The 11,907-nt window shown below is 39.3% G+C and overlaps 1 protein-coding gene across 1 annotated transcript in view; it reads left to right on the forward strand.

Moving 5' to 3' along the window:
• slc2a9l2 (solute carrier family 2 member 9, like 2) overlaps positions 1-1,391 on the forward strand; it is a 147,897-nt gene extending 146,506 nt beyond the window's left edge. The window contains exon 13 of the mRNA XM_079682207.1: positions 1,110-1,391. Within this exon, the coding sequence (XP_079538333.1) occupies positions 1,110-1,274 (165 nt within the window). The 3' untranslated portion in view covers positions 1,275-1,391. The remainder of the gene's footprint in view (positions 1-1,109) is intronic.
• The last annotated feature ends 10,516 nt before the right edge of the window (positions 1,392-11,907 follow it).

An 11,907-nucleotide genomic window follows, 5' to 3' on the forward strand; every position in this document is an offset into this window, starting at 1 on the left:
GACTTGTTTCAATGGGCCAATCAAGTGGCTCATCTCAACAGTTCAATCAAATCACTTGTTTCAATGGGCCAATCAAAAGGCTAATGTCAAACGTTTATGTCTGCTTTTGTAGTTGACCTCACAGTAGGTGTTTTCGCTGCAGCCACGCTTTCTCATTAACACCATTTCTCTCTCATGCTATTTCTGACTTTCTTAAGGGCAACTCAAACCCATAAGACTTTGAGGGCAGACACTTTTTATGTGCCACTTAGAGCGCTCTATAGAAATATATTAATAATTTAAATGAGTGCTATGTGGGAGACAGATTTTCAGTTTGTGACACACCCGTGCTGTGAGAAAGAGAGTTACCACAGATATCCTTCCTGCTGCTGTCAGACTTCAAAAGTAACAAAGGTCGGGGCGGCAGTAGCTCAGTCTGTAGGGACTTGGCTGGTTCAATTCCCAGAAGAGACCAAGTAAAGAGAAATATAGTGTACTGGTGTGCTGATGGGTGCCAGGTTACATCCTTGGCTCTACAGAGGGGCCTGTGAGCAAGGCACAAGACCCCCACACGGCTCACCTTAGATAGAAATACGTAATTTTGGGTTAATTAGACACAAGTAAGACTTATAGTTTCATATCTTGTTAGATAAGAATAGATCATATTTGTTAAGTGTTATTATGGGAGAATTACTATTCTTGTGGTACGACTGCCTTATTAGGCCCATATTGAGCAGAGCATATTAAGACCCAGACTCATGTACAACAACTTCCTGACTTTCAATAAATAAGCACTAATTAGGGTTATTGAGGAAAAACTCTCAACTAATGGCTTGTAGAATATGGTCATGTAGACTAAGGCATTAATAAGTGTTTTCTAATGACTAATAAAGAGCCAATATACTGCTAATATGCATGTTAATTAACAACTAGTTGATGGTGAATTTGGGTACCTTAATATAAAGTGTTACCGAAAGAATAATTAATCAGAGTCCTCCATTTCCCAATAGATCAAGAAACTGAAAATGTATTAATTCATGTGGAGTATCAATAGTCTGTGCAATATCAATATTTACGAATGTATTTATTATTTATTTACATTTGCCTTTTTCCTTTTAACTGTACCAAAGGTCCGTACTGAACTTGGGAAAAGGGCGTTCAGTTACACTGCCCCTCAAGCTTGGAACCTGCTTCAAACTGAGCTGAAACTCAGAGAGCTGGTCTCATTAGAAACACTCAAAGCAACTTTAACTGACCTCGAAGCAGGCCGCTGTGTCTGTAAATGCTTTGGCTAAACTTGGTGTATGACTGTGTTGTGATTGTGTGTTTTTTTTTTTTATTGTTTGTAACTGTAAAACTGTCTGAAACTGTGCTGTTACCATTCTTGGGCCAGGACTCTCTTGAAAAAGAGATTTTTAATCTCAATGAGACCTATCCTGGTTAAATAAAGGTTAAATAAATAAATAAATTTGTTTCTGTTCTGCATATTCTCACCGCTGATGTACTGATTAAGGAAAATCTTATTTGTATCTCTTATCTTATGTCTGACTTATTAACTGATTTCATAATTTGAGAATGTTTTGCATTGCGCTTGTCTTCTGCGGTTTTTCTGCAAGTTTTTTAAATTGTTGACCCTTGAAGATAGAACATATGATACATTTTCCATCAACTTAATCAAACGTAATGCAATGGAACACTTTAACTGTAATGAATGCTCGGCTGCCAGACACAATCAGTCTCACTTTGTGAATTACAGAAGATAAACATCTCACACTGACTGGTGGGCAATTATTTTGCCAATGCTGCTATATTAAAATGTCGCCCATAAATCAGACATTATGAATCCGAACGACAATTTTAAAACACAAGACATTTACAGCTATGTGACAAATGAGGAATACTCACTAAACTGACCCTGATGAACAGACCGTGAGTGTAATTCTCCGCTCATTCAGAGCCAGACAGATGCATGTAGGTCAGTGCGGGTCTGTTGGCCTAATGGGAGAAAAATACTGCTCATCTCTTGTAAAAGTTTCAAATGACAGGATGCCAGCACACCATCTGTACAGCGGCTGATTGCGACAACCTACAAAACAGGAGGTTAATGTGGAACTGAGCCACATCTTTCCCTGCAGGTCCGTAAATAGACCCACTAATGTTGAGAAACACTCTTTCCCTCACATTTCCCGCTTGAATCTCAGAATAGTTTATCATTATTATCCAGAACAGTCTTTTATCAGGAGAAAATATTTAATCATTTTTAAAGTATATTCAGGCAACAATGATCTTAAATCGCCCAACGGGAAAACATTTAGATTGAAAGGTCCCTAATTGTATGAGGTGAGCATTATTCGCCTGCTGCAGAACCATCTGACTGCTCTCACAGTAATTACATTGGATCAGCCTTTGTCTACACACTAAATCCCTTCAGCATGTGACGTGCACAAAATGACAATTATTGGTTTAATCTTATTTTCACGAAAATATAATTCCCTTCCTAACTGGTTTTGTACGATAATTTGAACGCTACAGAATTGTTTTTTTTCATTATTTCTAAACATGTACTACTGGATGGACTGAATTGTGATACCCCTTCCATTATTTTGTTTTAATTGCGTGTCAAAATATGAATTCACAGCAGCAATAATCTAAATAGATTCAATGTAAAAAACACATTAAAAAAACACAAGACATACTCTTAGCAATTATTATGAAACCGCTGTATCTTCATCTACTCTTGACTTTACATAGTTGGACCTAATTTCCCCTGTGATGGATAAAGTATTCTGATTCTAAATATGGAGTCAGTGTTTGTCCGGCTAATGACATTTTCTTTATTGGTTCTCTCTCACCCCGATAACAGTTTGTTATTCTGTCTTCAGCGTGCAAGTGTTTTTAAAGAAAAACATGTCAAAATCCACTTCACACTCCCCACTCGACGCCAAACAGCAGACTGACACAGCTCACACATCATGGGGAACATAACGTGTGAAGCACTTTCGGCTAAAGAGCCAGATCCCCTCAGGAGTCGGTAGAGACCAAGGAGACCAGAGAGATTGAATATTGGACTTTCATTTGTCACAAGGTGAGCTGAAACACCATTCAGAATATAAAAGTATTTCTAAACAGGTGGTTGTGTAAATAGCTGGCCTGGTGTTTGCAGGCAGATTCAACAAATACATATTTCACATACATGATGTGTTTAGAAATGATTTCCAGGGCTCCAGTGGCTTAAGCAATCAGATTTTTGTAGGTTTGAAGTTACCATGCAGATATTTCTGGCAGACCTTCAAAGTTATTTAAATGTACTGTTTCTTATCAAACCCTAATATGTGTGTCTTGAGGTCTAAAAGAGGCTCTGAATGTATTTCTTACAAATGCAAATATTTTGGAGCCTGCACTAAATCTGTCAAGAGTAAATCCTCTTCCCTCCTTAATATATGCTGGTACATGTAAGTTTAAAACCAATGGAATAGCTTAAATCCTTATTATTGTCATTTTAATCAAGAATTAAGGATGTAATTGGCCTTATTATATAATTCTGTAGGCAGCTGTGTGATCATACTAATGCTGTTCACAGCAGGAGTCTTCTGTGAAAGTTAATTATGTGTGTTATAGCTCGGAGGTGTGTAGCTTTCATCTGCAGCTCTTCCCCAAAGAGCTCACTGTGGCGGCTCCTAACATTACTCCCTATGATATTTCAATATTCTGCTCTCAAAAAATGCAAAATAACTGTCACTATCAAGCTATCCGTCAAACATTTAGCCTTTTCTGTGATGACTTGATAACAAAAGTATAATTTATTTTAAAGGTGCTTCTGAAATGAATGGTTTAGTAAGGTAATATAGCAATTTTTCCATTTAGCTGTTACCACCAGTTCCACGGCAACCAGGACTGAAAACGTAAGAATTGCCACTTTAAGTGTAAATCTTCTCATTTTGAAACCCAATGCGTAGCCATTATTCTTTTGGAAAAAGCCATTTCCGGCAATAACACAATCTGGTGAAGGATTTATTGCCCAGGACCTGGACAAAGTGAGTGGCAGCTCAACACAAGGTATCAATAATATGAAAACTACGATGTGGAAATGTGCGTGGAACAGGGGGAGTAAACAGGGATGTATGAAGGATAAAGAGAACTGCAGCCGTTTTATAGATTGTTTCATTTTGATTGATCAACAAAGCAGCATCATGACAACAATGTTCAACCACAAACATTCTTCATCTGGGACAAAAACAACCACAGAAAGTCACAAAACTTGGAACACAAATGTTTTTAAATAAGCAATTTCACAGCAGCCTTTTATCCTGCAGGCTCTTGGGTGCAACTTAAACATACATTTGGACAAAACTAAACACTTTTCACCAAAACTCCTTTCCAAACCCAGAGTCCAAGAAAGCAGACATAAAATTATCCTATCAACAGTAAATGTACTCTTATCCTGGGTAGTCTAGACAGAGTGATGAGAGCTTCACAGACATAATAACAACATTTTATAGGATATTAGGCTTCAAGTCATAAATACTAAATATGTCTTTCTCCTCCATGTTGTTTTTAGCAGCAGGAAACTCTTAAATCAATGGATTCTTCTGTGCTTTCAGATCTTCTTGGTTATCATTGTTGACTTTTCCAAATAAAGAGCGTTTGAACTGAAGATGGTAGTTTTAATAACTTAAATGTGTTTTCACGTCAAGCTTTTGCTACAGGTATATGTATGTGTAACCACCTGCTATGCCAACTTTTACTTTTGTGATTTTAACTGTTTCGGAGAGTGTCCAATGTTTAGGACGGACTTTAAAAGATGTGTAGAATTGTCCACCTTGTGGTGATGCGAAAGGAAAAGTCTGAAGATCGCCTACAGGTCAGTAAATCCTCTGGGGACAATGAATGTGTGTCCAGGCAAGTTAATGTAGTTGTTGTCTTGTCTTGTGCTTTGTCTGTTGACTTCCTGTTTTATTTTGAAGTAACCTTTCCCTCTTGTTTCACATAGCATAACTTGTTCTGTATTTTTATCTTCCAAGTCTTTTTTTTTCAGCTTCTAGATTGAAAGGCTTTGTCAATTGTACCTTGTCTCTGGTGTTGTGCATTTGGGTCCTGAGCCTTGTGTCCTTCGGAACACTCATGGCAATCCTTTCAGTAGCTGTTAAGATCTTTCAGCCTGAAATAAAGTGATGGACAAAACCAACCCACAGAGCAACATCCATAGAGCCACACGACTAGCAACAAAAATACACTTTTCATTATATATTCATTAATGTGATGGCGTTTTTGTTCTGATAACTGTCTCTTAGTGTGGAGGTAATCCTGCTCTGACTGTGTTGTTTGGTGTGTGGTGTGTGTTCTGTGTGGTGTGTTCTGTGTGGTGTGTTCTGTGTTCTGTGTGGTGTGTTCTGTGTGGTGTGTTGTGTGTTCTGTGTGGTGTGTTCTGTGTTCTGTGTGGTGTGTTCTGTGTGGTGTGTTGTGTGTTCTGTGTGGTGTGTTGTGTGTTGTGTGTTCTGTGTGGTGTGTTGTGTGTTGTGTGTTCTGTGTGGTGTGTTCTGTGTTGTGTGTTGTGTGTTCTGTGTGGTGTGTTGTGTGTTCTGTGTGGTGTGTTGTGTGTTCTGTGTTGTGTGTTGTGTGGTGTGTGGTGTGTGGTGTGTGGTGTGTGGTGTGTTCTGTGTTCTGTGTTCTGTGTGGTGTGTGGTGTGTGGTGTGTTGTGTGTTCTGTGTTGTGTGTGGTGTGTGGTGTGTGGTGTGTGGTGTGTGGTGTGTGGTGTGTTCTGTGTGGTGTGTGGTGTGTGGTGTGTTCTGTGTTCTGTGTTGTGTGTGGTGTGTGGTGTGTGGTGTGTTCTGTGTGGTGTGTGGTGTGTGGTGTGTTCTGTGTTCTGTGTTGTGTGTGGTGTGTGGTGTGTGGTGTGTTCTGTGTGGTGTGTGGTGTGTGGTGTGTTCTGTGTTCTGTGTGGTGTGTTCTGTGTTCTGTGTGGTGTGTTGTGTGTTGTGTGTTCTGTGTGGTGTGTTGTGTGTTCTGTGTGGTGTGTTCTGTGTTCTGTGTGGTGTGTGGTGTGTTCTCTGTTCTGTGTGATGTGTTCTGTGTGGTGTGTACTGTGTTCTGTGTGGTGTGTGGTGTGTTCTGTGTTGTGTGTTCTGTGTTGTGTGTTGTGTGTTGTGTGTTGTGTGTTCTGTGTGGTGTGTTGTGTGTTCTGTGTGGTGCGTTGGGAACAAGTCACACCAACGCTGTAGAGTTTGAACAAAATGCACCTTTTTCCAGAAAAATAACAGCCTCTGAGAGGGGTCTTTGAAATGGATTCAGCCCCAAGCTCTCCATCAGTTTGCTGCAGGGCTTCCTTTCAAGGTAGGGAAGGCATCACCAGGAGTGCTTTTTTTTCTTTTTCTGATTGTGTTTCATGAAAGCAGATACTCTTCTCACCTGCTGGCATTTATTCAAACCTACAAGACAAGAGTTTTTTCCTCAGGTCTATCTCTTTTACCTCAGGTGTTTCGTTGCTGGAACCTCTTCTGATCTGGTGCAACCAGAACTTTGGCTCACAACAGTAGATAGTTATTTAACTGAAATGACTTACCCTTCTGGGCTGGCTTCATACAAATAAAAGTGTTAATCACACTTGAAGAGGAAATGCCTTTTCAAAAATATTTGTATATATTAGCACAACTAGGTTAACAGCACTGCTGGTATAGTTTCTTTATTGATTTGAGAGGTTATGTGGTCATTGTCCTCTTACTTCCAATGCTATTCTAATATTGATTTCTGTTTCACAATGTATGGCTGGTTTTATGTATGTAGTAGTGGTCTTTATTAAAACACCTCCGGTCTTTTTCATTGAGCGTCATTTCTGCAGTGGCCTTTGCAGCGCAGTCCTTTACTTAAAGCTTTAAACCTAACTGAGCTGTACTGTTATAACAAAATACATAATCTCTCTCTCCAGGCGCTCGTGCCATTTAGAAGGGCTTTCTGTGTAATAAAAGGAAAACTTTTTTTAATAATCCAAAACTTCTGTGTGCCCTGCTGGATGTAACAAGATAATGCGCATTCAGAGATATAACACCACAGCTGCCCTCTTCTTTAATAAACTGCATCGTTTGGGATTTCAGATGCAGAAACGTTGTTGTTTAAATTGTTGTATATAATGTTCAGAGGTGATGACCAGTGTAATGCACCATGCTGCAGCACAAATGGTCTTTTTGAAGACCTTCTCGCTGTTAATTCTTCCCCAGGGGTTCCTGCGGAGCTATAATGAGAAATGCCTTTTCTCTTAACACCAGAGAAATGCTGACACAACAACTCGTATGCCTCCATGGGATTGTTTTACCTCAGAAATGCATTTTCTGTCAAACCCGACCCCGATTAAGTTCAAGCTGAAAGGTACTTGCTCTGCACTGATAAGTGTCATTGTAAACAGCGTGCTGCGTGAAGCAGGAAAAGGGCAGTTTAAAGGAAATACAATATTTTGTATTCACTTTGCTGGAGCTCTGTGTGTACAACAACACGTATTGTAGTGGACTGCCTGGTGTCCTGAGAGTCTGTAGCAGTCATTATAGATGAACTGTATTTGTTGCCTGGTTGTGATAGAATGAAAGATAGCAGCAAAAACACATGTCGAGAGACAATGTGTTAACATATACAAATAACAAGATGGTTTCCCTGAATTGAAAAGAACTCCAAATATGATCAACCCCCCTTAAAAAGAGGGTGAATGCAGATAAGGACTGAAAATAAATAGAAACCCGTCGATGGCTGTTGTGATCAGTACAAATGATATCCCCTGCATCTCATTTAACACTGATGGTGCTCCCTACAATTAATACATAACAGACCATTGATTAGAGCACATCAGTGAACTCCCCAGTGATTTGCTAGGTAACAAATTAACAACCTCATTGATAAACATTTTCATGATCGGCTCAGATTGTCTGTATACACCTCAGTTAACTACTTTTTTGTAATCAATTTTCATTTTTAGAAAACAAGAACATGTAATTGCCATAACAAAGAGAAAGATAATTTCTCCCCACACCCATGATCCCATCCCTTTCAGTGTCAGTTATACATTGCATATATTTATGGCTTTACTCCTGCAAAGTGCTCTTACATACATTATGCCATACATGTACAGGGCGACTGTGGCTGTGAGGGAGTGTGGTCGTCTTTCAACCAGAAGGTTGTGGGTTTGATCCCAACCCATGCAGTCAACATGTCGATGTATCCTTGGGCAAGATACTTAACCCTGAGTTGCTCCCAATGGCATGGCCAACGGTGTGTGAATGTGTGTGAATGTGTGTGAATGTGTGTGAATGTTAGGTCCTAGAGTAAGGTACACTGCTCTGTATGAATGGGTATGAATGGGTGTGAATGGGTGAACGACATGTAGTATGTAAAGCGCTTTGAGGGGTCTTAAAGACTGGATAAAGCGCTATATAAGTACAGTCCATTTACCATTTACATCAAAGCCAATAGCTGTTTAACATTTGCTGAAGAGGCTCATGTAATCTTGATAAAGGTTGTTCCTCAACTAGCATGATTGGAAAAAGCCATTATCTAGGGCAGGGGTTCCCAAAGTGGGGGTCGCGAGACCCCGAGTGGGGGTCGCGAGATGATTACAAAATAAAAATGAAAAATAAATAAATAATAATAATAATAATAACGTTTGCATAGACATTTTTCAGGGGCGGACTAGCCATCTGTATAATTTCCCCGCAACGAGGCTCCCCCTTTGACAATCCACTAGCGCAGTGTTTCTCAAACCTTTTCATACCAAGGACCACTTAACCAATAAAAAACACTCATGGACCACCTAACTCAACAAATATCCAAAAACAATAGGCCCGCTTACCCATTCCAACAGTATATAACAAATTACAGCCTAATAATGACAGCTTAACCTTCTCTATATCACCTCGTTCACACATTAAATCAACAATACAAATACACTACACTACAGATTGTATAAGCATTTAGTTCAAATGCGATTTAAAATCCTCTCAGGTTTTACACCTCTTATTATGAAATGTAAAAAACACAATAAAACTATGGTCGCAGGCCCAAGTTTAACTCTCTGAGGCCTGCATGGTCTGCCTACAAAACAAACATAAAAAAACGTTTATGCAGCCCCAACAACAGCCTCTGATCATCAACAGACTTCATGCAATGCTTCATCAGATGCATATATTAGATAATAATCTCTATCTCACTCCTAACATCTAAATCTACTTTCAGCATGGATAAATGTTCATAAAATACATCCATTGTTTGTTCTATATGCTTCTTGAAATCCTAAAAAACACATTGTTTTTTTAGAACAGATTACAAATCGCCTGAAAATGGTACAAACAAGTGGCAACATGTTTGACGAAGGTGTTGCGCTGGGCTATATCATGCAATCGAAAGTGAAACTTAAGCTCGCAGGGGGTCGCTGAAAGGTTTGGTAACCCCTGATCTAAGGGTACATGAAAAAGGAGGTTTTCATCTTAGCTAACAGATGCTGTAAGACCTGCAAAGAAAAATGGGTTTGAGGTATTATTACTCAGCGGGCCTAGGACAACAGGCTATATATACACTGAGTAAATCTGATAGGGTAGAAGATAATACTTTCCCGAATAAGGCCCCTCCAGGGCATTTCCTAATGCATTTGCAGAAATGAGCCGAACCCTCAGTTAACTCAATACAAGTGAAGACGCAATGAGAGAAGGAGTCCTTCAAAGAAATAAAATAATCAAGCCTTGCTGAACTTGTCAGGGTCCAACATCTCCCTGAGCTTAAATTGCTCGACGACTTCGGAACTCATTTTTAGCAAAAGGATGAATGGCAGCCGGTTAGAGCTCTGCAGCTAACAATGTGGGAGAGACGGGGAAAAGGAAGGCCACTAACCTCTGGCATTCTTCTGAAGAGAGTGACGTATTGAAAGACATATAATATAACAAATGCGTCATACAGATCTTCTCGACAGTTGGCAAAAGAGAAATAAAAGAAGACCTCTGCTGTGATAACATTCACAGAGGAGAGCATGACAGCAGACTAACCAAGCATCTCATCCCCAATGTCTTTATTTGTCCTTTCTTCTACTTTCTTATATTGTGTCAGTCATCACAAAGTAATAATCCCAGAACTATTCCTCCTCCGGCTTCAGTTCTGTCCCGTTTTTACTTTGCAACCCAGATTCACTTTTGTTTTGGATTTAGCTTTATCCTGCTTGGCGTTCCTCTATATCTCTATTTTAGAATTGTCTACCATTTTGATATTCCTTCCTATGCATGCTGGCACCTGGTCACTGTGTGTTTATACAAGTTAAAGCCCAGACATTTCTTAAAAGGAGCAAAATAAAAGAAATATACTGGCAGAGGGTTTCAAGGTCTCTGTAAATACTGAAACCACCACACAAGTAAAGAGGGTCAGGTGGTGAGTGAGAGAGTTACACAATATTTGTTATCTGTTACTTATCATCTCTAAATTAACAAATAGAGCAACTGTCAAAAAGCGACATCAAATAAACATAAATAAACGTCACAGATATCATTGCAGAGAACATAGAATTATAAATGACCAGTCTTGGGTGTATCTTAAGATCTTAACATTTTTAAAGGGTTGCCATTTACCCCAAAATATATTCAGTAACCAATGTTTACTCAAGTCTCACACGTTCATATCGAGAGCTTAACTGGAAGCAGGCCCAAGGCACATGAGTTATACCTGAGGAAGTTCTTTGAAGTGTTACGCTCAGGAGTCGTGCACTTTGACCTCGATTAAGTCCCCTGAGCACCAAACGAAAAATAAATGTTTCAGTCGGGAAGAGTATGCAGCGATGGGAAAAGGTTGGGTGCTGAGCTCGAAGGCTTGTATCTGCCGGCAGATAGGGAACAGATCTTTTGGTGGGGGAATGAGAACAATAACAACCGCTGGGAGTTTGGTGTTTCGTGTGGATGAACAACAAAAAAAACACAATAATTTCGAAGGACATTTTAAGGAGGTAAGAAAAGATTTTGTGTTTTGAATCGTTCCTTTGATAAGTAATTTTTCAAAAATGACATATCTTGACTTTGTTTGGAGATGTGTCTTTCTGACCATATACGACATTGATGACACTCATGTTTCACTCTGCTGGACCAGAATATAGTTAGCTTAGCCTAGCATAACAATTATGAACGGGGGAAACTAATCTTGCCCTTTACAAATGTTATAAAATATGAATCCTAACTCCTCCAAAGCATACAGCTGAACACTTAATAACCTATTTGGTTAATACTCACCCACAGTTATGGTTTGTAGGCGATTTGCTAAAAGCTGATATACAACAAGCACAAGTAAACACAAAAGGTTGGATCTCCATTTGAATGAAAAAACAAATGAAGTAAAATACGGTAAGTGTAAGAGGTGTCGGTACTTCTGGGAGCTCGGCGAGGTGTCCCCACAATTTGTATGCTAAGACAAGCTAATCGCCTCCTAGCTCTAGCATCCAGCTTTAAGCAAGTGTAATTCCCACAAGATCAACAATATGTGACATCTCAAACAGGAACATTGAATTCAATCAAACACAATATAGTATTAATCGAGTTATTTCTGGAGATTGGGTGATAACACTTTGAAAAAGCAAGCCTCGTTGGACCTTTCAATGTTCAAGGCTGTACACCTAAAAAAAAAAGCAGCTTTATGCTATTATCGAGGTCATCACCTCATAGAGTATCCGTCAGCGAGCGGTAATGGGGTAAATATTGCACCTTTGAAACCACTGTGCAGTCATTTTCATTAAGGACACTTTTGGAGCACAGGCAGATTTATTTAATGGTCATTTATGGCCTGTGGGACACTAATACAAATGTTGTTGTTTTGAAAAGAACAGAACTATTTAAGTGGACAGTATCTTTAACAGGAGGCTAAAAGCACCACATCCATCGTGAATCAATAACTGAGTGTTTCATGTTAAGGCTGTTTAACAGCAT

This window comes from Notothenia rossii, assembly GCF_949606895.1.
Source record: "Notothenia rossii genome assembly, chromosome: 5".
Taxonomy (NCBI): Eukaryota; Metazoa; Chordata; class Actinopteri; order Perciformes; family Nototheniidae; genus Notothenia; species Notothenia rossii.